Source organism: Apus apus, chromosome 22, assembly GCF_020740795.1.
Source record: "Apus apus isolate bApuApu2 chromosome 22, bApuApu2.pri.cur, whole genome shotgun sequence".
In the NCBI taxonomy this organism is placed as follows: Eukaryota; Metazoa; Chordata; class Aves; order Apodiformes; family Apodidae; genus Apus; species Apus apus.
The window spans coordinates 6,971,992-6,998,043 of NC_067303.1; the positions used below are offsets into that span (position 1 = coordinate 6,971,992).

General features: G+C 54.2%; 1 protein-coding gene across 3 annotated transcripts in view; it reads left to right on the plus strand.

The window, feature by feature from the left end:
- The first annotated feature begins 9,870 nt into the window (after positions 1-9,870).
- ZBTB16 (zinc finger and BTB domain containing 16) overlaps positions 9,871-26,052 on the plus strand; it is a 52,163-nt gene continuing 35,981 nt past the window's right edge. The window contains exons 1-2 of one of the 3 annotated variants that reach the window (XM_051638562.1): positions 9,871-9,937; positions 10,290-11,618. In XM_051638562.1, the coding sequence (XP_051494522.1) occupies positions 10,360-11,618 (1,259 nt within the window). In that variant the 5' untranslated portion in view covers positions 9,871-9,937; positions 10,290-10,359. Of the gene's footprint in view, positions 9,938-9,996; positions 11,619-26,052 lie in introns of those variants that run through there. The other 2 variants (XM_051638564.1, XM_051638565.1) reach the window with 2 other exon arrangements.

Sequence of the window (26,052 nt, forward strand, 5' to 3'; positions counted from 1 at the left end):
TTGCCCCCTCTGGAGGGACTGGAAGGGCAGCGCTGCTCTTCTCCAAGGACTCACAGGGTCTTGGTGCAGCTGGTGGGCTGTATGGCCCTTGAGGAGGCTGCAGCCCTGCCAGCCCCTGCCTGGGGGGCAGCTAGTTGTACCCAGCCAGGGGACAGAGGGGACAATGTGCCAGGTCAGAGCCTCAGTGTGCAACACTGAGCAATATGGAGTAGTCCTTGGAGCGGGGAGGATGCTGCAGCCAGTGGCAGGGGACAGGGGTCTGTGTGTGCAGCTGGGAGAACTGCAGGCTCTCTGAAATAGCATTTCCAAAACCAGTTTATCACTGTGTACTTACCTGAGGTGCACAGGCAGCATCTGGGTGAGCACCGGTGCCCTTCTGCAGGCACGAGGCATCTCAGGGCTTTCCAAAAGGGCTTCACATTTTTAAATTTAAAATCTGTAGCAATGCTGGGGATTTTGTCAGGCCAGGAGAGCTCCTCTGCTCTCAGGGGCTGAGAGAGTCAAAGTGAGTTTCACTTTATTTTCAGGTTGGCTTCTGCTGCGCTCTCTGAGCGTGAGTGTCCTGGGCGCCTGCGCTGGCTGCCGTGACAGGAGGACAGCAACTGATAAGTTGGTCACAGTGCCAGACAGCAGCAACTGTTCCTAATCGTGGCTTTTCTTCCCCACTTGGCCTCCAGTCCCTCGGCTGGTAGGGAGAGAGGCTGGGAAAAGGGGTTGCTGCCCAAGAGGGAGGTGCTGCAGGGAGGATGAGGACCAGGATGCTCCTGCTCTGCTCCTGTTCCTCTTCAAAGTGGCTGACCCTAAATCGTGGCGAGGAGAGTTCCCTAGCAAGGGTTAACTGAGTGTATAAAATTGATTGCGATTTTAGTAATTCAGTATAATCACAGTCTACCAGCAGGTTGCTTTTCCAGCAGGAGGGTTTGGAATTATTTTCTGGAGTTTGCAATATAGAACTTAAATTAAGCCTCAGAAGTCAGAGGAGCTCTGCTGCATCTCTAATGTGGTGCTAAATTCTCAGCAGCACATTCTCTGTATTAAAGCCTTTGCTAGCAATTAGGTTCATTAACTATCACAATACCTTATTTATTACTCGGCATGCCATATGGTTTCCCAGCTAAAGAATGGCACCCGTTCTAGCACAGACCATTTGGCATCATAAAAATGTTAACAAATAATGTTATGGCTCTCAAGGGCAAAAGGGCTCACTGGGTTGCAGGTCTGCACGGCAGGAGAGAATATGAAAACATTTTTCTTCTATGGCAAAATAAAGAATTCCTCGAGACAGAAGTATTCAAAGAATATCACGCTCGCATCACGCAAATGGGAGTTTTATACGTGCCCATAATGGGTCTGTCGATATCTGCAGCAGGCAGTGCTCACTTATTGCCTTTCCTTCTCCCTCTGAGCCTGGACCTTGGTGGGAGCACTGATGGAGAGGGACCCTCCTCCCTGTAGGCGTCCCTCATCTTACACCTCTTATTTCTTTGATTTCTACACCTGTAAGGGCTGAAGTTCCGCTCGTGGGAAGCACAAACCGGGAGCTTGACCACAGGATGTGGAGTTAGGTGTTCTGACTCTAAAAGGAGAGGAATCTGGGTTGTGCACGTGTGTGTCGTGGTCTTTGGTGGAGATGGCAACCTGCGTGCGGCGCCAGCTGAGAGCGTTACACGGAGCATGCTTGCACTTGGGTCCTATTTTCAGCAGGATTAGGATTACAAGAGACAAACAGCACCTCAGGTCGCAGAGACTGAAACTGTCTCATCTTGGGCACCGTGTGATCAGCACATAAGGAAAAAGTACTTTTCCATTCCCACCCTGGGACTGGATCCCCCAGAAAAAAAAGTTCAAAAGGTGATTCTGGCCAAGTGCAACTGCACTCATAGCAGTAATTAAAGTGTTGATTAAACTGGACTTTCTGATCCTGTTCCAGTATTCCAGAACAGCCTCCACATTTCCAGAAACTGGTGAAAAAGCCTGGATTTGAGGCACAGCAGCACTGGACGATGCTCCCTTGGTGCCTAGAGAGGTGGCTCCCTCCTGGACTGCCCTGTGCTGATTCCTGGTACCATCCCACTCTCCCTGCAGCTCCAGCCCTGTTCCAGCTTCCTGGGAGGAACAGGCTGCCCTGAGCAGTGACTGCTGCAGGTACCCAGATCCCAGCAGATCAGAGATGTGTGTTACACCATTTGCAGTGACAATCCTGGTCAAAAACCTGAATGACATGAAATACAAGAAGAACACAGCTCACTGGTGCACAGGAGCTGGGAAACAGTCTTTCTGGAGAGGATACCATGTGGAGCAGTGTCACTGCACAGCTCACAGGCTGTGATGCCAGTCAGGATTATATTCCTGATCACCAACGTAGGCAAGGGGTTTCACCTGTCTCTTCATGCAGCACCACAACATGCCTGAAATAAAACCCCGGTTTTGAGGAGCCCATCAGCTTTGTTCCTCATCCCTGCTGAAGGACTGCAGCACCATACACAAGGCTGCTTCCTGTGGCTGGATCGGAGGATGAGTGTGAGCAAAGATGGGGCACAGTGAGCACTTGAGGTCCCCTCTAAAGCCATTGTGCTGTGTAGACCCCTGACCAGGCTCCCTGCCCACCCCACTGGTCCCTTGACACAGATCCAAGGACTCAGCAAGCTGGTAATGCTGGAGCCATTCCTGTTGTGAGAGCAGTGACACAAACACTGACACTGAGTGTTCAATGCAGAACATTTTTTGCATGGATAACTTTATTTCCAGTGGCAGGAAGAAATGGAATTTGGGTCTGTTCGTGCTGGAATTGGCATTTCCCAGCCTAAAGGATGAAGTACCTGAGGCAGCAGAGGGGAGCACTCCTGGGGGAAAAACCAGCTGATTTCCAAAGGGACTTTATGCCTTGTGAGGAGGAAGGGGCTTGGGGAGCAGCTGTGTCACCACCAGTGCTAGCCATGTCACCACCAGCCTGGCTGTGCCCCTCCCTGCATCCCCAGAAACACGTGGGAGCCTCTGGCCCTGGGCACACAGGTCTTATCCAGGAAGGGCTTTGCAGGAGTGTTTACTCTCATTCTTGGGAGGCCGATCGAGCCGTTCCAGCTGGGAATGTGGTGTGGCCCAAGGGGGACCCTGCCAAGCTCCCTCCAGCCGTGTCCAAGGGCACTAGGGCTCCTTTCAAGCCACCTTCCTCCCAGTCCCTGTGCTCACCCCATCCCACAACCTGTGTCTCTGGGGTTTGGAGTGTTGGACTCACATGTTGTGTCTGTGCTGGGGAATGTGGATTTCTCCCGACCTTCGCCAGGGATTCATAACTATCTCTCCTGAAGAGGGTAGATTGCAAGCTGGCCTGATGCACGAATGTTATCTGAGGTCCCAGTCACTCAGGAATCTGTAACCAGATAAGATACTGGGGGTTTATTGTATCTTCTGGCAATTATTAAGAAAATAAAATCAGTTAATATCTAACCTTGAACCTAGAGTGTAACATTTGGCCTCAAACTTTATTCTGACTTTCTTGTACACTCTGTAGTCATACAGTTCAGAGAGGTGTTAGGAATGATGGAAGAGATGAACAGAACTTAATCTGAGACTAAAATACCTTCATTATGCAGCTGGATCAGCAGAGAAACAAGATCTGGACAACGTGTGATTCAACCACCAGATTCCTTTACTGGTACAAGAAAGGAGAGGAGGAGGAGCCTCTTTGGCAGAAGTTTCCCCAGCTGTGGAGGGAGTTTGTGTGACTATTTAGTACACAGATAAGTTAGAAGAAGGGAAGGGCGGGAGAAAGGCTTCCACAAGTGTGGGCTTTTATTTGCACTGTCAAAACCAATGATGCATTTTCTGTGCACACACTCGTATCTATATATCCCCCTCTGGAAAGGGGGGTGGATGACTCCTGCAACTGGAAATGGGATGTGGACCTTTGCCCATGCTAGAGAGGAAAGATGAAATTAAGAGAAAAAGGGTTTGCTTGGTGGTTGTGGTTCAGCATTTGGCTCATTTCCTCCAGTAAATGAGCTCGCCAGGGTGTGAACACTGGCTGCTTTCAACAGGACAGTTGATGCTGCTCGTGGTCCTGAGTGTATTTCAGGTTTTTAAGATTCAGAGTTGTTCAGGGGCTCTTGGAAACTGCCCTGTTTAAAGGCAGGGAGAGGTTTAACTAATATGTTAATGAGATGTTAATCTCATGCTCAGAAAAGCACACTATGGGTATTTAACTTGCCTGAAATTCCCATTAGTGACTAAACTCAGGCATGATCCTTCTGGAGAAGGAAGGTCCCCCTGCAAGGGGGCTCCTGGGTGAAGCTGCAGCCTGGTGTCCCTCTTCAGGGGGACCAGCCAGCATTAACAATGTCTTAAAACCTTCACCTTAGTGCCAGATGAATCCTGAGGAGTCCCAAAACCCAATGGGAAATTGGGGAGACACAGGCTGAAACTGGAACCCAACCCTATGGGAGAATCCCCCATCTGGGTGGGCAGAGCCAGCCCCCCAGAAACGCTTTGCTGAGCCCTGGTGCCCATTCTGCTCAATTTAAAAGCAGGTGGTTTGTGGGTTTTTTGTGTGTGTGATGAACTTTACTGAGCATGCTGCAGCCTCCTTAGGACCATAGAGTTGGGGCTGACATTTAAAGCCTCAGCACATCTCTTTTCTTGTCCCATGCAGGATGTCAAATATTTTAGGTTAAGAGAAGGCAAAAAGAGGAAAAATAATTACACAGTAAATTCAACAAAGACAACCCCCTTCCCGCTTATTAGGACTTCAGAAGTTGCTGCCTCTGGCTTGAGCTCTCTCGAATACATCCAAAGGGTAACGCTAAAAATAGGTACTGTACAAAATGATTAGGTCACAGCCTGCTAGAGGGAGACATTTTTATTTAATTACTAACCAGGCCGCGTGTTGCTGAGGGGGGCAGTACACAAACACGGCGGCTCAGAGCCTGGCTGTAAAGTTTGTGCTCCTTCGCTGAGTCACTGTGGCTCAATTCCCTTTTGTGTGGGGGATTTGAGGGAGGAATGCGGGCAGGCTGGGCGCTGCCGCCCTCCTGAGTCACAGCGGCCCTCGGCTGCTAATTAGTCTCATTGTCTTAGGGGCTGCAGCGTCTGCAACCCGGACAAAGTGGGGAGCAGGGGGGATGAGCTGCAGGGAGCGCACATGTCTCCTTTCACCAGCGTCTGTGCGTGGCAGCCCCGGCGCTCGGGGGATGCTGCTCTGCTCCTGTGACGGCATCGATTGGGTCATCGCCGCGCCGAGGTGCGGCTGGGAGGCACAGCTGGGCAGCCGAGCTGTGACTCAGAGCGCTGCTGACAGCAGAGCCATCACACCCGCGGGATTTTACTGTCCCCCGTTTGTTGCTGGGATGTGATGTCCCTTGAAAGAGCTTGGCTGAAGGGGAGGGAGGGTTTTTTGGGGGGCAGTGGCCCCAGGCAGAGCTGCAGATTTGCACAGTGACATGCCGGAGTCTTCAGGTCATGTGCTGGGTGATGCAGTTGTCCCCAGAGCTGCTGCTATACCTTGATTGCATGCTGGAACGTTGGCTGGACTGTACTCCCTGTGGGGCCAGGAGGTTGAAGGGACAAGGCAAAAGCTTCTGGAAGGGCGGGCAAGGGTCCCTGCGGTGTGCTTACCCTGTGATGGTCCACACATGTCTACTCAGCTCTGTCCAAACTATTTCACTGTTTGCGTTCACCTTTCCAGCATCATCAGCAGAGCTCCTACAGCACTCCAGCAGCTCTGCTCCTGCACCCCTTTATTTTTGGCCTCTGGTGCACTGTGGGTGATGTGCTGAAAAGCTCCAAGTGGCGCTGCTGCCGACCCGCAGCCCCGGGCCAGCTGTGTCCCCACAGCCGCTCTCGGGTTCCCTTTGTGGGGCCGGCAGGCACACAATAAAGGGCCTGTTCCCACTCCCTCGTGCCACCACAACGTGCTCAGGTCCGGTATCCGTGTGGCTCGGAGGAATCCTGGGGCTGATCAGTGCCTTTCACTGGGAGCTTAACAGCCGTGGCTGCATGTGGAGCTTCCCTCCGTCCCCCTTGCAAAGCTTTGTGCGTTTAGGGCTTTGTGGTTGTTTGTTTTTTTGGGTTGGTCTGTTTTGTTGTGTTGTTTGTTGGTTTTTTTTTAAATAAAGTCTAACATCTTTTCATAAGCTGTCAGCTTGCCACGTGCAGGAGCAGGGTGTTGTGCCCATCTCCCAGCAGAGTCGCTGTGTGCCTGGCACAACCCTGGTCCCGTGCCTGCACATGGGGAGCTTGGGTGCTGTGAACTTCTCTCCAAGTCTGGAACAATACCAAGAATCAGTTTTCATAAGTCACGGAGCTTTGATTTAAGTTTAAACAGATCTTATTTCGCTCTGAATCCTTGTTGCAATGGTTCAGAATTCAGCTTCACACTGCCAAGACTGGGAAATACACCAGAAGTGAAACCAAGCTGTTCCCACAGAAACATGCAAGTAGGGAAGAGAGGTCTGGGGGGCAAAGCTGGGCTGGGGGCAACTAAATGTGGGGCCCAGGGAGCAGGGGAGGTGGGGGCCTTTTTCTCGCATCCCTCTTTGGGCTGGACAGTGGGGAATGATGAGTGTATAACACCATTGGCACAGTGCTGGTGCTGGGAAAGGGCATTTCCCAGGGGAGAGGGAAAGGAGCAGCTGCCCACACATGGATTTTGGTAGTAATAGAGAGGGAGGGGATCCTCCTTCCCTTCACAGTGATGCTCAGGGACCTTCTTGCTGAAGTAATCTCCCATAATGTATTTTTTGTACCTTGAGCAAGGAATTTCCTTTCTTATTGTCATTTTGGAGACAACTTCTCTTCCTCCCCTTGTGGAGTCCCAGAGGAGCAGCCTGATGTTGCCCTCATCCCTTGAAACACTCAACTTGCCTTCTCCATGCATTGTGGAGCTTCTGTTTCTGTGGCCCTGCTGATCCTCACCTTATTTGTGCTGGGAAAGAGCACATTTGCATGTCCCCCTCCACAATAAAGGAAGGGCTGGGGGCTGGCAGGGGATCCAAAGGGATCCCTAGGTTTCATGGGAAGGATGCCTCTGCTCTACCTGATCCCGTGGTGGGAAGACCTTCCCGAGAAACCCTGGCTGTCTCACAGGCTTGATGCTGGAGGTTAATAATAATCGTGCCAGGCAGCACATCATTGCCCCCGTATCTGGTTGAGAGATTTACAACTGAAACTTGTGGCGGAGGAAGAAATTGCCTCAATCACTCGGAGTAATGGCACATGGAGAGGCACTTGGGCGTGACTGCTACTTAACACGGGAGCCCAGCTTGGCTTCATTTAACGTGCTGGTTCCTTTCTAATAAACACGTTACACTACAAGGTGGGGATTAAGATCAGAAAAGTAAATAAATTGGAAACTGATGGCAAGAGATGGGAGGGAAATGGAAGGTACTGGGGGGAGTGATGGGTGATTAGCTCCTGTGCCCCGGCACAAGGAAATGACCCCCAGGCCACAGCAGTGACTTCCTCAGCTGCTTTTCTGCATCTCTGTGAGCCCCCTTGGGGTGCTGGTCAGCCCTGTGACTGCCCCCGGTCCTTGGGGGCTGCTGCTGTGCACCAGGTACCTCTGCCCCAGAGCCACTGGGCTCACTGTGTGCTGGCAGGTCTAATGCCTAAATGTGGGAGATTGTTTTTCTTCCCTTCTCCAGGGCACTAAGGCGAGGGGCTGCTTCTGCTTCTCCTCTTTGGCATGTGATTGCATCAAGATCAGCCCAAACAGTTTGGGAAGGACCAGGGCTGGGATGTGGGCAGAGTCAGCTTGTGCTGGCCAGGGGGTCAGGAGGATGACCTCCACGTGCCTTGGGGAGCTCCAGAGCTTCAAAAACAACCTTTGCATTCAAACCCTCCACTGTCCAGGGATGAGGTGTCCAAAGACACCAGCAAGCTCTGCCAGTAACACCAATGCCAGGGCATGCTGTGAATCCTGCAGGGATTCGGGCACACTGCTGCCTGGAGTATCCCTGCTCCTTGGAGCCAGCCTTTCTGGAAAGGCAGCTGCGGGAAGCCAGACTCTTAAACAACTCAGTAGCTTTTACTATATGTATTAGAGGAGCAACAAAAAGTGCAATGCACCAGTTGACGGGAGGGACTGGGGGGTTAATTTTCAGGATGCTGCCTGGGAATTTAGCCGTGGGATTTCCATTATTGCTAATGGGACTCACGCAGCTTAATTTCATGCAAGCGACACTAAAAACATACCCCTAACCAGCTGCAAAATTCCAGTCCTGAAATCAAGCCTTTTGAAAGTTAGGGGAGAGTAAACAGGCACCTGAAACCACACTGTCTTGCTATCCCCCACCCCCCCCCTTTTTGGATTGAAAAGACAGGGAGGGGGAGTAACTTGGGTGGTTTTAGCCAATTAAAAATCCCATACCACCAGCATGCTGGCTGCCTGCACACTGCCAATTAAACCAGCAGAGTTATAACCCCCGAAAAAATGGGGGTAGCTGATGCCTTACTCTTAAGTACACTCCTGTGTTATCATACGCGTCTAATAACCCGCGCCGCGCCGGTGTTCATCGCGAGGCCGCCGCGACGAGGCTGTTCTCGTTAAATGACTGCGATCATCTGCTCCCCGAGTACATTAAATCCCATTATAATTATAAACACACTTCCCCATAACGTTCTCCTTAGATTACATTTGCGCTGCTTTACCCCAAGGGGATCTTTGTACTAATACCGGCCGTAGTTGTTGTTTTAGCTGACGACGCCGGGCCCCGCGCTGGCTGCCGTGTGCTACGGGCAGTGCCGGGCAGGGAGGGAGAAGTCCATGGTGCCACTGCCGTGCTGTCCTCTGGCTGTGACGTTGGTCTTTAAATGGGTGCTGGAGCCTGTGTGTGACCCTGCTTGAGGATTCTGTTCCTGGGGAGCAGCTCCCCTGGGGTGGGCAGCCCACAGTGCCGCCACAGTGGTTTGGTGAGCTCCCTTGGTGCCGATTTGCTGGCAGACCTTTGTTGCCCATCTTTGGGCACTGGGACACGCCGCGTCCGTATGAGTAGTGCCAATGAGGGGCAAAATATGCTTGATTGGGGTGATGTGGAATAGATCTAGGGCAAAACATGCTTCATTAGGGTGATGAAGGCTTGATTTTTAGGGCAAAATAAGCTTTACTGGGGTGATGCAGGGCAGGTTTAGGGCAAAAGGTGGTTTATTGGGTGATGTGGGGGTAGGTGTTTGGGGCAGAATGTGTTTTATTGGGGTGATGAAGGGTAGTTTTTCAGGCCAAAACCTGCTTAACTGGGGTGATGTTGAATAGATTTTTAGGGCTTAATACACTTTATTGGGGTGATGAGAGGAAGGTTTATGGCAAAATCTGCCTTGTCGGGGTGACATGGGGTAGACGTTTAGTGCAAAAAGATGCTTTATTAGGATGATGTGCGGTAATTTTTTAGGGCAAAGCCCACTTTTATGAGGATGATGCTGTGTAGATTTTTAGGGCAAAACCCGGCAATTACCGGGGAGATGCCTGCTTGGTGTGGCGCCCCGGCTCCCAACCCAACCCCAAAACTTGCTTTTCTGGCTGGTTTTCCCTTCTCCCTTCGGCTTTAGAGTCCCCGGTTCGGCCGCGGGGAGGGGGGTGGGGGGCGGGTGTGGTTCCCTTTCTCCCGGGGTCCCTTTTAATTGGGGTGTGGGTGTTGGGCAGGGGGGGGGGATGTCTCTCGGCTTCTCCATGTCTATTATCGCCGGCCCCGCGTAGCCCCGGGACCCACGCGGCACCTTCTGCCCCCTCGGGTCCCGGGGCTGCGCGGGGCGGGGCGGGACCGGGGGGGGGCGCCCTCACTCAAGCCGGCGGCCGATGGGGGGCGTGGTAGGGGGCGGGTGGGTGTGGTCGCCCTGACGTGGGCGCGGGGGGGGCCTTGGCGGCGGTGATTTGCTGCGCGGCGCGGCCAGCGGCGGCGGCGGCGATGAGAGCGGGCAGTGCGAACTGCCGGAGCAGCCGCCGGCCGCCGTGAGTGCGGCACCCAGACCCCCCCACACCCCTTTCCCCCGCGGGACTCCCCCCACCTCCCTCACCCCCTTCGGGACTCCGCCCCCGCCTTGCACCTGATGGGGGCTTCGGCTGAACCGAGCGGGCGACGCGGGGCGGGGGGGGGGACGTTCCGCGGACCCTTCCCCGGGCGGCAGGGACGCGGCTCCAGCACCCGCCGAACCTGACGGAGAAACTTTTCGGCGAGTCGCTAACCTCCCTCTTTTTTTTTTTTTTCTCCCCCTCTTTCTCGCTCTTTTTTTCCTCCCTTTCTCTTCTTCCCCCCCCTCCCCCTCGCTCCTCTCCCCCCTCCGCCTTTTGTTTTCGCAGATAGTCGGCACACAAAGCTGGTCCCAGACTTGCGCAACGGCGAGGCACCCTGATGAGCCAGCCTGGGGAGCGCCATGGATTTGACTAAGATGGGCATGATCCAGCTGCAGAACCCTTGCCACCCCACCGGGCTGCTGCACAAAGCCAACCAGATGCGCCTGGCGGGGACGCTGTGCGACGTGGTCATCATGGTGGACAGCCAGGAGTTCCATGCACACCGGACAGTGCTGGCTTGCACCAGCAAGATGTTCGAGATCCTCTTCCACCGCAACAGCCAGCATTACACCTTGGACTTCCTCTCGCCAAAGACGTTCCAGCAGATCCTGGAGTATGCCTACACTGCTACCCTGCAGGCCAAGGTCGAAGACCTGGACGACCTGCTCTACGCTGCTGAGATCCTGGAAATCGAGTACCTGGAGGAGCAGTGCCTGAAGATCCTGGAGACCATCCAGGCCTCCGAGGATAACGACACTGAGGGTGCCATGGCTGATGGAGGCACTGCCACCACTGAGGAAGAGGAGGAGAGGAAGTCGAGGTACATCAAGGGCCTCTTCATCTCCAAGCCCACCAACGAGGAGAGTGGCTACACTGGCATGGCTGGCCAGAGCCTGCCGTTGGCCACAGCAGAGCAGAGTCCCTCCGCCTCTGCGTCCTTTGGCCCCCTCTCTGCCATGAGCCCCACCAAGGCAGCAGTGGACAGTTTGATGACCATCGGGCAGTCACTGCTGCAGGGCGCCCTGCCAACCACTGCCCCCGAGGACTCACGCCCTGCTGCTGCCTGCCGTCCCCCTGGCCTCGGTGAGGTGAAAACTGAAGCCATGCAGGTAGACGAGGCCTCCAGCCATGACAGCCCCCAGGTGCCCGAGCCAGGAGCCTCTAGCGGGGAGAAGCCTGATGAGAAGGGCAAGGAAGGTCCCGGCACCCCAACCCGTGGCAGTGTCATCACCAGTGCCCGTGAACTGCACTATGGGCGTGAGGAGGGGGTCGAGCTGCCCCCTGAGCCTGGCCAGCGGCTGCCACTGGGGCCTGAGACCCCTGCTGCCACAGAGAAGCCCCTGAGCATCTACTCCCTGCTGCCCAACCACAAGACTGAGCCGGTGCTTGGCGTGCCGGCCTCGGTGGCATCTGCCCTGCACGTGCCGCCGGCCCTGGCTGTCTCCATGGACTTTGGCACCTACGGGGGGCTGCTTCCCCAGGGCTTCATCCAGCGTGAGCTCTTCAGCAAGCTGGGGGAGCTGGCGGCTGGCATGAAGCCGGAGAGCCGAGCCCCGGGTGAGCCATGCAGCGTGTGCGGAGCAGAGCTGCCGGACAACGAGACCCTGGAGCAGCACCGGTGAGTGCCGCGGGACCGCGATGGGGGTTTGCGGGGGCTGGCTGAGTGTGAGTGCAAAGATCCCGCTGCATACCCCAGAACAGGGTTTGCTCGGAGAGACAGCTGTGGTGACTGTCCCTGGTGTGGTAGTTGGTGCCAGAAGGTTCCTTCCAGAAGTTCTGGCTGGGGAGAACATCCCTGATGGGGTTCCCTGCTAGCACGGCCCCTGCTGGTTTCCTTGGCTGACTTGTGTTGATTTGTTGTCTGTTGCCACCCTTTGAGTTAGGGGGTCAGTGTGTAAGTGGGGTGCACAGGGCTGCAGGGAGGGTCAGGCAGCACTCTCCCCCACCCCCCTGCCGAGAGCTGAACCCTTCTGCGGGCTGAGGTGGAGAACGAGCAGCAGGACCCCTGTGCCCGGCTGTGGCACTGATGTTGGGGACCGTGGTAGGCTGGCATTGCCTCACCATCCCACCAGTGTTCCGGTTTATGGAATATTTGTACTTTGCACAAAAGTAGCGTGTAGGTCGGGCTGGGCAACGCCGGGGCGAGCATGGGGGGCTTTGCTGCTGCAGAGCCGCGGGTCCTTCCCTGCGGTGATGGGTGCAGGTCCAACCCCCAGCAGATGCGATTTCGGGGCCTCCCTGCTTGGGGAGGGGGGGGAAATTTGTACGTGCACCTCAGGGGAGCTGCTGCGGGGCAGCAGAACGGTGGTTGTGACCAGCACGTGAGTTTGGTGCTCCCCCATTCACTGTCTACCGATCGTGGCAGCGGGGACTGGAGCTCATTCCTTGCTTTGGCTGGGGTGACATTAATTATGCGCCTAAATTGGTATCGCTGGTGAAACCCCTTGGTGCTGTGTGTGCTCGGGTGAGCGCGGCGCTGGCCGTGGCGCAGCCGCGTCCTGGCTGGGGGAAGGCAGCACCGGCGCGGTGCCGGAGCCGCTCGCAGCCTTCCCGGGCTGCGCACCCCGTCAGAATTTTAATGAATCAACAGGTTTAATTAGTCCTGATGCACATAACGCGCTCCAGGGCTGGTGGCTGTGCCGGACCGGTGCTGCCGGTGGGCTCTTTGCCCGTCACCGGTGCGGGATGTGCTGGAGCTGGTGTCAGGCGCCGGCAGAGCGGCTCCCCGTTCGGTGAACGTTTCCGGGGGGGTCTGTGAGCGCCCGCAGCATCGCCTCTGGGTCTGGCCGGCGACTCGGAGCTGCCGCGCAGACCCCGAGAGGCAGCCCTCGCAGGGGTCCCCCAGCTCCGTGTGAGTGTGCAGCTGCTTTCGGCTTTGTTCTCTGTCAGCGAGCCGGGGAGCTGAGGCTGGCCTCGGTCATCGTGCCTGGAGCTGCCTCGGCTCTCGGCCCCGGCCGTGCGGTGATGCAGACCGAACGTCACCGGCGGAGAGCTGCAGTGAGGGCTCAGGGAGAATTTTAACGTGCCGTTCAGCCACGCTTTCCAGCGTCTCCCTTTCCCCCTCTGAGCCCGGGAGCAGCGACCGATGCGGCCGCAGGAGAGGGCAAGACCGGGGCTGCTCCCGATGCTCTGTTAAAATTCTCTCTGATCCCGGGGCAGAGCAGAAGGTCAGATCCTGCCCTGCCACGAGGGATCGTGGCCCAGCCCCGTCCAGCGCAGCCGCCGGCATCGCGCGGTGCCTTCCTGAGCTCGGCTTATTTTGACAGCCTCGGCTGTGGTCATTGCTGATTTCTTCATTATTCCTGATCCTTACCAGGAGGTTGGTGCGTGCTGGGCTCACAGCTTGGGCTGGAGCACGGAGCTGAGTACTGGCTCCCACGAGCAAAGCCTCAGAGGCAATTGCTTAACCCAGCACCAAACTGCCTTTGCCCGTTCTTGCTTTCAGAGAGATTACCTGGCGCTGGCAAACTTTGTGGGGTGAACCAAATCCTTTGAGCCATTTTTAAACTGCTCTGTGAGACCATCCATGTTGAAAGCCATTGGGCAACAGTCAAACGAACTTACCCCCCACCCACCCGAAGTCTAAACTGAAGGCAGTTCCTGTGCAGACATAGTTTCATGTGGGTTTTTTATGGTGTTCGCTTTCTAATATGTGGTGAAAATTACCATTTTTGGGAGGATTCGTGGTATCCTATTGTATTTGTGGAGCTGTTAAAGCAGCATCTATGCTAGACTGGAGTCGTAACTCTTTGCTGGAGCCTTTCTAGGGGTGGTGGCAACTGCACTGTGCTCGCTACAGGCCCCTCTCCATTCCAGTTGTAAGGGTAGTCTGGGGACTCCGTGCCCCATGTCCTGGTGCTGGCACTGCCTCCCCAAGCCGGCTGGCGGTGGGGGCAGGATGTGCTGGGGGCACCGCGGTGCTGCTCAGGCTTTCGCTGACCTCTTTCTGCTGCGCGTTCGCGGCTGCGGTTTTGCTTTCCCACCCTGACATGAGCGAGGAGGTGCCCAGAGCAGCGGCACTCCCAGCTTTGGGGGGCTGGGGGCCACTGCCAGGGACAGGCATCTCAGCACTAGCAGTACTGTGGGGTGCTTGGCCATCCCCTGGGATGCTCGGCTCCCCACAGGATGCTGAGCCGCCCCCAAGGATGCTCAGCCAGCCGGCGCGATGGCTTTCTCATGCCAAGCCCCAGCAGGTGACAGAGCCCAAACCCGCCTGTGAGCAGCTCGGTGAGCTCCGTACTCCACGGCTGTTTCCAGCACACCAGTGAGTGTGTACATATGGCATGTGTTTGTTTACACACACACATGCCTATAGAAGTATAAATATATATGTTTATAGTCTCGGAGCCTTCTGAGTGTTGTTCCTGTCTTCATCAGTGTTGGAAATGCAGGCAAAGGGGGGCGGGGCTGGCTCTTCCCTGGGCTTTGGCAAGCGTAGGGGGCTGCTCACCACTGGTGACAGAGGGTGCCCAAGGGACCATGTCTGCCCCAGCCCCGTGTGGCCGTGGCTGCACTGCGTGTGCCGTGTCATGACTCAAGTGAGTCGAGAGCTCTGAGCTGTGACCTTGTGGCCGAGTGTCAGCAAGTCTCAGTGCTGACTCTGACACGGGTTTTCAGGTTCCCCAGCCCAATGGCTGCTGCACGATCCTTTTTTTCCTTCTTTACTGAGCTTATGATTTTGACTAATTGGGTGTATATTGAGTTGGCGACTCTTTAATTTTTTTTTATAAAAGATTTCCTCCTAGGTTCAGCAAAGTTCAAACTTAATCTAATGTTAGTATTGATCCTCGCTTCTAATTGCAGACAAAAAAGCCAGAGTTCAGTGGCTCTTTTTGGGCTTGTTTGTATGAAGAGAAACCTCCTGAGCTGTGAGGCGAGTGCAGACTGAGTTATTTTCCATCAGGAAGTTAAATACCTTAAAAGTTGATAAAAGCCGTGGTTTTGTTTTTAATGTCTTTAGCAATAGGAAAGGCTGCGGGCAGAGGGTTGTGGGGCGATGGCAGTCGGTTAGCGGCAGGGCTGAGCATCCGGACCTGAGGGTGGCCGGGCACCAGCTCCTGGCAGCGCTTGGCTTGTGTGTCTGTGTGAGGTGGAGGAGCTTGGCTGGGCAATGGCAGTGCCCTGCAGTGAGAGGGGAATGCTCCAGTGGAGCGTTTTGGGCTGGGAGGTCCATCCTCACTATTGCAGTGGGAGTGCCCCTGGGGGAAAGCCGCTGGTCACGTTTTCACCTCTGAGTTTGGCATTTTGAGGTTCCATGGTCACACGAAGACGTGTGTTCCAGTGGAGTCTTTCAAGGGGAGGGACCAAGAGGCTTGCTCTGCAGCTGTGGCTGGAGCCCAGTTTCCCAAAGCACTGAGTTTTGCTCCTTTTCCCACTTCTGAAGTGCAGAGGAGTGGCAGATCCATCTGCCTTCAGCAGCATCAGTGTGTGGGACAAGGCGCTCCCTCCAGTCTGATGTGCGAGACCAGGAATTGATGCTCCAACTGATCCGAGATGCTCCTGCTCGGGGAACTGGCAGCTTCCCATGGTGATCCTGCTCCTGGTTACAGTGCCGAGCAGTCCCTGGGACTGTTGGTCTGTGAAGAGCTGTAATGTCAATGCCATGGCAAACTTTTAAGTAGCAGTATTGGGAAATATCCTGGTGTTTGGCTCTTTCTGTGCCAGCCTCACCTCCATCCGTCTCCGCCTGGATTAGCTGCACGTTGCGCTACTAATGCCATTAGGCGTGTTGGCACTGTTCGACATGTCACAGTGAGAAACAGATGCAGGATACCATTAAAGCAATAAACGTGATAAATCGGATCCCAAGTGCTTTGTGAGATGTTATTAGTGTTAATTTTGGTAGCCTGATACAGTGGTGGCTTTTTATTTTATTTTAAGCATTTGGCAATTTATGTTCCACTGTGATGGAAACTTGAAAAAAAGGAGGAAAAATAGAAAACGAGGGGGGAGGGAAGGAAAAAACAAGCCTGCAGCCCCCCAAGCCCTGCCCGTGATTACTTCCAGAACCCAGAGCTGACTTGGCAGCTCTTGTTTCTCTCTGATGGGCCTTATTAGCAGCACCTGGCATGGCGAGGGCTAATGGGGAGCAGGGCTGGTGGCCGCTGCCGTGCGGCTCCAGCACCGCAGGCCGGTCACGGTGGCGCTTGGCGGCTTTATGGGCCAGGGACGTGCCCCTGCAGGAAATGAATGTTGCAGCCGGGGTCCGCGGTGCTGACCCCGAGCGTGTAACCTGTGAGCGCCGGCCGAGGCCCCGCGCAGGATGCTGGGGATTTCGGGGCTCTCTGGTTCTTGTCATGGGCAGAGGGGGAATAGGGCCGAGTATGCTGCAGCCTTGAACTTTTTGATTTATTCAGTGGGGGACTTAACCGTTTCCATACTTGGCTTCCAGCGTGGAGGGGGAAAAGCCTTTTCAGCTTCCGCGTTGTTCTGTCAATTATTCTGCATCATTTTAGTGGTGTGGGTGACGTGTTTTAAAGTAGAACTCGGAGATTACCATCAGAAAACACAGATTTTATCTTTTTTTATGTTATACCTTTTTCCCCTTGCCCAGTAATAACATGGGTGTCTTCCTGACAGCAGAGGGAGTTTCATAAGGGGGATGCTGCATGCCCTCGCCCTGGGGTGCCTCCACCTTCCCATTGCTCCTTTTCCAGGGGATGAGATCCGTGCCAGCTCATCCCCATCGGCTGTGGGGCTGGGACCCTGAGGCATAAAACCTGCCTGGCTTGAGGACACTTCTGCAGCTTTTTCCCAAAAGCACGCATGCTCCATGTCGCTTGTGGCAGCTCAGTGAGCTTCACGGAGCCTTTTCAGTTCTCGTTAAAACTCGTGGAGTGATGTTGGTTAAAAATGTATTTATTGGCTGTGCAGAGGGAGCCTGGGGGAGTCTGGGCTGCTTCAGGAGTGATGCTATCAACTCTTTTTCTTTTCCTCATGGCCTGTGGAGATGGTGCAGAGCAGCCCGGGCCGCTCGTGACAGAGCACCCCTGCAGCCTTCCCTGCATCTACATAATCTCCTTTGGCTCTTTAGTTATACATGTGTGTAAATCTGTTTTCCTTGGATGGAGTAAAACGATCTGCATTTTCCTTTTTGCTCGCAATTAGCAGATTTTTCTTTTACTTCCCCCCTTGACAGTTTCAAGAAAGGCTTTAAATGAGTAATTACTAAATATTTCCCGGCAGCCAAACACGAGGCCATGGCATCTCCTGTTGCAAAAGTGAAAAATATTTCTGTTTGCAGTTAATTTTAGTGGCAGGCAGATCATGTTAACTGGGTGTAATTGCTTCCAGATATGGCAGAGGGTTTTGTGTGTTGGGATGAAGGGTCTGGTAAGTGCTCACTTCCTGTGTAAATTAGCCTATTCCATTCATTCTGCCTAGCCCAGGAGTCCTGGCTTGTGTCACTCTGCCTGGAAGGTTTTTTCACCCCGACCTGGTGTTAGGGAGCTCAGCACTTTATGGTTGGGGTAATCCTTCACGGGACATCGCTCTTTCCTTTGCCGTCACGGTCAGGATATGCATCCCATTCTGCAGTGGCGGAATGGGAGCTCATGGCTTGGGAGCCAAAATGTTGCAGCAAACAGCAGTGTCCTCACCGGAAAGCTGCGTGTGGCAGGTCTTGGTAGGCTTGCCCGAGGTGGGCTTCTTCTCTAGCCCGGGTAGAGATCAGTGGTTGCAAAGTAGTCATGTGATGGGTACCAGCTGAAGGGATGTGGTTGGCACAGAAGGAAATCCCAGTGGAAGAGATTGGTGTGCCATGAGTGACAGGGAATGGATTCTGCATTCTTTTGAGTGCACGTGAACACGGCAGGTGAATCTGCCTGTGGCTGGATGCAGATCCAGGCTCTGGAGCTTTCCTGCAGTGATGACATCTCTTATTGCCAGGCTTGAGCCCAGCTGCACAGACTGGCTGTGGGGTGTTTGGGAGCATTGTGGGTGTGTTCCTCCTGGATAGCCTGTCCCTCAGTGCTGGCGATGGGTTTGCCCCCCTGGTTTTGGATGAATTCTGCCGCAAGGCAGGGAGCAGCACAGACCTTTGTGGGAGCAGTAAGCACTGCTGGACCGTGAGCATCGACAAAGAAAGGTAGATTTCTTCTGTTTGGTGAGAGCATCTGCCGGCTTGGTCTTTTTGCAGTTTCAGACAGGAGCACTGCCCTAAAATTCAGTTGTGGGAGTGATCCTTTGTGGCCTGGGCTCTGGCTCTGGCTGGGGGCCAGGGCTGCCCGTATCATTTTCTCTGCAGTGTTCTTAACTGATTTTAAGTAGATTATGGTTGGATACACGCCCCGCTGTGCTGATTTAGTTTTCCATCGGCCTTCATCATCTCGTTGCTGGTTTATTGGCACGTTGTTCAGCAGACAGCTCGGCGATATGCAATTGAGGAAATACTTCCCCATGTAGGCGCAAGCACAGTGAGGCGAGCTGAGCCTGGTGAGAGCTGCCCACCATAAATCGCCGTTAAACACCCTGCTTTGTTACCAGTGTCAGCGCGGGAGATGGGCTTGTTATCTGCCTGTATCAGCCGGGCTGATAACCCCGTGCTCTGCTCAGTGCTGTACGAGGAGCAGCTGCCTCGCTGCCTGCCGGCATTTCCCGCGCACAGGGGCGAGCTGAGGATGCTGGGGGCAAGTGGAGGATGCTCCTGCATGGGTAATGTGCTGGTCCTTCTCTTGCACATCACAGAGAGGACCCCTGCACCCCTCTCCTGAAAGAACCCACTGCCAGCTGCCTGCAGAGGTGGCTGGGGGCAGGGAGGAGAGTGCCTGGTTTCACCTGGGTGACCTGTAAAGAAGGCAGATATCAACCAAGCGGAAAAACAAAGAGAAACTAAAAAAACCCCGCAGGCCCAAACCCCAGACCATTTCCATCACCAGTGTGCTCACAAGATCAGAAGGAGCAATACTCACAGGAGGCTGGTGCCTGGGCAGGCGGGCACAGATTCCCTTTTGGGAGAGTGCTGGGCTCTTACTCCCATGGGAAATAACTGCAGCACCATGGGGGCTGAGGCAGTTTTCCTGCAGAAAGGCAGCAGAAAGCAGCATACCCACCAAAATGCCTGTCTCCTGGCACTTCAGCTCTTGGCTGGCAGAGCCAATCTCCAGAAGAGCAGGTGCAATTCATATATATATATATATATATATATATATATATATATATATATGGCATAGATATTGCCAGATTTGTGCTTATGCAGCAGGTACTTCACTGACTATACCCCCAGTGCTGCTTGCAGCTCCATCACGGCTGCTGCTAGTGCTTTTCTGCGCCTACCACTGAGTTTGGGGGTTGCACTGGGCTCTGTGCCCTTTGTCACCTTCTCTCGTTCTTTTCTCCATGCATTATTTATAGTAAATCATATTAGAAAGGAGTGCTAAGGAGGAAGCGTGATTCATCCTTCTTGAAACTGGCACTGACATAAATAAAAGCAAAGCACTTACTACGTGTTTTTTATTATGGTATTTAGGGACAGGTTGTACTAATCTTGGTGCACGCAGACAACCCATGCAGGCTGCAACTCCCAGAAATTCGATTTAACCGCAGCACAGGCTGCACATTAAAAAAAATCCAACCAAAACCCGGATGGTCTTTTTGGAAGTGCAGAGGCGTGGCAGTGTGTGGCTTGGGGGACAGCGCATCGCTTTCCAGATTGCACCGCAAGGTCTGGTGGCTTCTCTGGGGTTTGCTGGCACTTACTGTGGCGCAGGAGCAGGGTCGGCTGTGAGCCAGGGTGTATCACAGGTCTGGAAGGAGATGCTGGAGGAAAGGGGACTCGTGTGGGGATGTGAGGGGGCTGCTGGGTGCAGGGAGCCCCAGGCAGTGTTAGGCCAGGCGTGTGAGCCAGGGCTGGCGGTGGCTCACTGCCGATCCCTTATCTGCAGGTGGGCACAGGCTGCGGCCGCCGCAGCACACAAGCAGCTTTGTGTGGGAGAGATAAGGCGCAGGCCCTGGGCGAGGCCCACAGCACCGGCACACCGCGGCAATGGCATCGCCAGCACCAGGCAGGTCCCCTCCGCCTGCCCAGGGTGGTCAGAGCGTGGCTGAGCCTCGGCTGTCACCCCGGGGCCCCTTTCTGCGAAACAGCTCTCGGAACTGAAACCCACTGCCCTCCCTGCGCTGCTCTGCTGCTGTTACCAGTAACGCGGTGATTTCCTCCTCGCTCTCTTCCTTCCCCCTCTTCGTAGAAAAGATTCCGAGCGGGCAGGAGGGAGGGTGAGTGCTTCTGCGAACGAGAGCCGGGGCTCTCCTCGCCTTGCGGGGAGCTGTGGGGGAGCCTCACAGTACTTGTGCAGCGGATGCTGGGAGCCTTCCACAGGAACCAGCCATGTGTGGTGACACCAGCAGAAACCCCCTTCCCTCCAGCAGGAACTTTTAAGCAGGATGAAAACCTTTCCCATGGAAAACAGTGAAAAAGAGTTGTTATTTTTGTGTCCTGGGTCCGTGTCTGCTCTTAGAGAGTGATGGGATCCCCCCTTTTTGGCTTTGCTGTGCCTTTGGGTCCATTGTCACCCTGGCTGATAGGTGGTATTTTGTTGGAGTTTTTGGGGGGTTTTGCATTTCTGGGGCTGTGGGGAAGATCTCATGTGGGGCAGGGCTGTGGGAGAGGGGTGTCACAGTAGGAACGGGGCCACTGGCAGCTCCCAGCCCTCAGAGTGATGTGTCAGAGGAACTGGGGCTGCCCCAGCCTCACCACCGGGATCTCAGAATGCAGAGGCAGCCACTGGTATTGATTTCTGGCTTATCTGACCCTTTAGCTGGAGGCAGCTCTTTCCTCAGCGTCGAGCAAATGTAACTGAAAGCAGCCCCGAAACGTAGATCATCCCTCCTTGCCTTAAGGAGGGCTGGCCCATGCATTATTTAGCAGGTGTGAGCTGCCACCAGCTGCCCCGGAGCAGGTGCCAAGGGCCGGTAGCACCAGGGGAGCAGAGGGCTCAGGGGGGTTGTGTGCCACCCATGTGGTCATCGCTCTGTGCCAGCCTGGGGACACTGCCACAAAGCTGAGCCAAGAGGAGAGCTTGGCTCAGACCTCACCCTTGGGAGGGGGACCAGCCAGAAGAGGGTGGGAGATGGGGATGGTGAAAGAGGGGATGCGGGTGATGAGGGGTTGATGGGGGTGCCCCATCATGGAGGAGCAGAGAGGGAGTGTCTCCCCAGCGTGGCCCTGGGGATGTTTTCCTTCTCCTTACCCTGCAGCATGGGGGGGTCTGCTCTGTCACAGGCTCGGCCGGCACACTGCACTGTATCTTCCCCCAGCTGAAGGTGGGAAGTGGCTCCCTAATTAGCACCTTCGTTGCTAAGTGAATGAGGCAGCCGTGCATGGTGAGCTCCCTGTGCATGTGTCAGGGAGGAGCGCCGAGCACGATGCCCTGTGTGCCAAAGCACTGGAGCCTGTTTGCCAGCGGGTGCCACGGCCAGGCAGGAGACAAACCCACCCCTGTCCTCTGCCCCCTGTCACCTGCTCAGGCATTGGGTGCCACCTGAAGATGGGAGCTGGTGAGGATGAGTAACCTGGAGTGAGTGGTGAGAACTTCCTTCCAGAGCAAACCACATTGTGCTGTGTCGGTGTGGCAAGGCTGGGGGTGTCCTGGGCTGGATGTGCCATGGGAGGGGTCTGCGTCCTCAGCATGGCACCGAGTCCCCTGGGGCTTGAGCACAGGAAATCACTTGCCACCCAACATCTTGTGCCTGCAGCAGGGTTTCTTCTGCAAAGTGGTGCCATGGCAGGGTTTGCTTTGCTGCCAGGCACCGAGCATGGGGACACTGGCCAGGCTATGCCTGCCTGGGCTGGGCACTGTCTCCTGCTCCCACCAGCATCTGAGGGGGTCAGTCCTTCTTGTTGAGAGCAATGTGTGTCACATGTGTCCTCATATGGGCTCTTTGTGCTGCAACAGCTCATGCCAAAACCACATTTTCTGCTTAAGTGGAGGATAAAGAGGTGACAGTGGTGAGAACGTGAGTTGATGGACCAAGAGCAGCAGGACACAGTGAGGTGTCCCTGGGCCCAGGCACATCCCAGCTCAGCTGCCGCTCCGAGCCTGGTTCTGGTGCCCCCTGTGATGACCAGCATCCCCCCTTGCTGCCCAGGTCCCCTTTTGATGCTCTGGACCCCATCAGTGCCCCAGTCCTCAGGAGGCTGGGCAGGGGACCACTCCTCAGGCAGAGGGGTGCTGGATGAGGGGATTTTTCCTTCTTTACATATATTGGCTTAATTCTTGCATTGCTCTGCAGCTACTCGGTTTCCCCCTGGTAGGTTTTTTGTCGCTATTAACTAATGAGCTGATTCTTTTGATGTTTTGAAATAACTGTGTTTTTCCTTCAATGCGAGAAAAGGAAAATATCTTTTTTTAATAGCCTAGCTCTCAAAAATCATTGAAGGCCTGAATTTGCCGTTCTTTCACACAAATGTGTGGATTACCACACTTTTTATTACCAGGGCTCAAATTGCTGAATCATGGAAGAGGGATAATGGGAAATGTTTGCATACACGCTGTTGGAAAAAAGGGCTATTTTAAAAGGTTCTGGGTGGCTGATTTATGGTGTGCCCTGTGCTGGTTGCCCTCAGGATGCTGTTGCTCTTACCTGTCGAGATGAGCATTGCTGCTGAGGCAGCTTCTCTGCTGCTTGGATTTTCAGTACCCTTTGGTCACCTCTGGCATGGTGGTTGCCCTGTGCTGCTGGGGTCAGGTGTGAGTTAGTTTTAACTGTCAGTGTGTTCAAAGAAATCATCGTTCTTCTTGGAGGGCCAATAGTGCTGGGTGCCAATGCCAGCCCCGTGCAGAGTCACAAACAGCGTCTCTCTTCCCTCCCTGAGTGAATAAAGGAATTATGAGCTTTGCTGGGGCTGGTCTTTCAAGCATCATGAAGGGCTCAGCCCTCACCCTGCAAGCTGCCATGCCTGGTCGTGGTCTGGGTCCCAGCCCCTTGCAGCGGCTGGGGGCTTTCCCACAGCCCATGGCAGCTCTCCTGAAACTGGACCCTCCTGGGATCACCAGACCCCTTTGATTCTTCCTGTGTCATCTGCTCCCACATCCTGGCTCTGTGTCCCAGGGTTGGGATTTATTATTTTATGGGCACCGTAATGTCCGGACAGTGCAGTGTGGCAGAGGCCAGCGCCGTGTCCCCAGCGTCCCCCTCCTCGGGATGCTCTTCAGCATTGTCAGGAGCACAGTTGTGTTTCAGGGCCAGGATTGCCTCGGTTTGGTCGTGTGTTTTGGAAAATACACAGTGTTTGGGTTCAGGAGTGATTATTTTGCCACACTCAGTGTGTTAATGATTGCATTCCACTGTGTGTATAAACTTGTGTCTTTTTGTTAGTAAATATTGCCGGGGAAGTAAGGCTGAGAAGCCACAGGTCTGTGTGTGTGTAACGATCCAGTTCTCCCTGGTGCAGCTGTCTCAGCCTTATTCTGAGATGCTGGGCAGCCCTTAGAAGATCTGCTGGCTCCAGCAAGCCTGGCTGCCAGTCTCTCCAGTGCTGAGCTGGTCCCCAAAAGTACAGGTGAGGAGCGGCAACGGTGCAGAGAATAATTTCCACCCAAGAGATTGTTGTTCTTGCAAGAGCAGCTTTGAAATCTCCCTACCGATTTGGTGTCCCGTGCCCCTGTGAGTGCTCAGTGTGTTCTCACTTTTCCTTCCTCGTGGGCTGTAATTAGTGTCCTTTACACAGAATTGCCTTAGAATTGGATTTGAAGAAGATAAGAATCAAATTACCAGTATTTATCTTGTAAATTCCAGAAGATCTACTGAGAGGCACCATAGAAAGAGGATTTTTAAAGTTTTCTGTTCTGAAAATGCAAACCTCCCGTGGGTTATTGGTAGTCTCACCTTGGGCATGTGCCACAGACTCGCTCCATCTCTGCTGTCCCAGGCTGGCTGGAGGAGCAGTCTCTCCACAGTGCAGGTTCTGCCCCACTCCCTCCCTGCTCCCCAGGATGACAGGGCAAGCTGAGCAGCCAAAATGGATGGAGGTAATTTGAGTGGGCTCTGTTTTGACAGAAATTAAGCATCTGAATTTAAATTAAGGAGATGGGAGATTGCGGGCAGCTCAGGCTATATTTTCATAGTGTAAACAGTTGCAGAAGATGAACAGCATCTGTGCAAACACACCACAGCAGCAGCGAGGGGCTTTTTTTGATAGTGGGAAAATACTGAGGAGGGGTAGGGGTGAGATGCCGTGCCTCCCTCCTGCCCTCACGCTGCCTGGTGCCCACCTCTTTGGCCATCTCCTGGAAAATATTTCACCCACCTTCAGCCCCACTGTCCCTTCGTGCAGTAAATTACATATTAAAGTAGCCTGGTAACTGAGCACTGGTTGCTGCGCGATAAGCTCTGGGAAATCGATATGTTTGCCATGTGCCGGCTTGTTTATGACACCTGCCTGCAGAGCCCGGCTCCCAGCGCCTGCCCAACTGCCCACACACACCTGAGGGGTTTTTTAGCCCCCCAAGCGTGGTGATGCCTGGCAGCATCCTGTGGTGGGGGATACAGCGATGTTTGATGGTGTGGAGAATAGGGAGGATGGCAGGAAAAGATCTCAGGAGGAGCTGGGCGCTTCAGAGCGCGGTGCCACGTGGTGCCACCTGCTCCATCCCAGTGCTGGGGGGTGCCCTTGGGCAGCCAAGGCTCCCACCAGGCCAGCAGCTAAACCTGGGTCAGCTTACAGACCAGGACTAGCCCCATGGCTACTGAAAAAACTTGCCCTTCACTTATGAGCCCAGATGGCCCAAAAGTCTGTGCTTTTTGCCTGCTCTAAGGGCCAGCACCTGCACTGGCAGAGCTTTGGGGTGGGACCATGCAGTTTTTCCCTAAATCTCAAGCTCATGAGCTGCAGGAATTGACCTTTTGACCCAGATATGAAGTTGGGAGGCAAAAGACATGGCTTGCAAGGTCTTTGTGAAACTGTTTACCTCTCACAAGATTAACTCGGAGATAATAGTAATTATAAACAGATTACAGTGGGTCCAATCGATAGTGAACTTTACCTCTTGCCTAAACCTGAAGGTTGAGTTTTTACTGCAGCAAAGATAACTGCTGAGGGGGCTCACTCCATCGCCAGCTGGCAAACACAGGAAATCCGTAAGTTGGGTATGTGTGGTTTCCATCAGTGTTCAGGAGGGGAACAGGGACCAGTGCATCCCCCCTTGGGGCTGCTGAGCCCTCCAGGTGAACCTCACTTAGAGTGCTGGCCTCCCTGGGGCTGGACCAGCTCTCCAGGATGGGCTCCATCAGGATGCTCAGTGCAGGAGGGGCAGCGCCCAGCGCTGAACAGACGCTTCCTCTGTTGTGCATGGCTTTTAATTGCTTGCTTTCACTTTTTATGTATAAAAGATGGTCCATTTAATTAACTGGAGAATGCAATTTCAAAAACGCTAATGCTTTACACATGACAGCTCTTAAAATACAAGTAGCGTTCCAGGACTGCGCCAGGCTTCCTGCGCCTCTGCCTTGTCCTCTCGTGGGATACTTTGGAGAGGAATAATCCGTGTGGCAGCCCCTGATTCCTGAGCAGAAGACCTTCTTCCCAAAAAGATCTGAGGTGTTTGATCCTGGCTTCACCTTGTTAGCATTACAGGGATGGCCATTCTATCCGTGTCCTGCTCTTCCCTTGCATCTCAGCTGTTAATCCCCGCAAAAGGGACTGAGAGCCGTAGCAGCATCTTCACTCTGGTGGCAGGAACAAGAGGTTGGCATCACTCCCCACCCAGGGATGGCACCTTAATGGTGGAGACCCTTGGGTCCCTGTGCTGGGATCCCTGCCCTGCTGTGCAGCCAGCACCAGTGAGCCCCTGGCTCAACTCCTCGGAGTTTCTCTGGCTGTCACAAGGGGTTTGCAATGGCTCTGGGGAAAAAAAAGATAAAAATGCAATTTTCTGCATTACACGTGCCTTGCCCCCACATCGGAGCAGGGAACTTTGAGACTAGTTGCTGGGTTTGTTGTTAAAAACCTGCACACACACCACCCCCCTGCCTTTTTTTCTCCCCCCCCCACCTCTTTTTTTCTTTTTCGTAGCTTAGAAACCTCTCTTTGTGGCAGAAGGCTGGGAGGGTTTGAA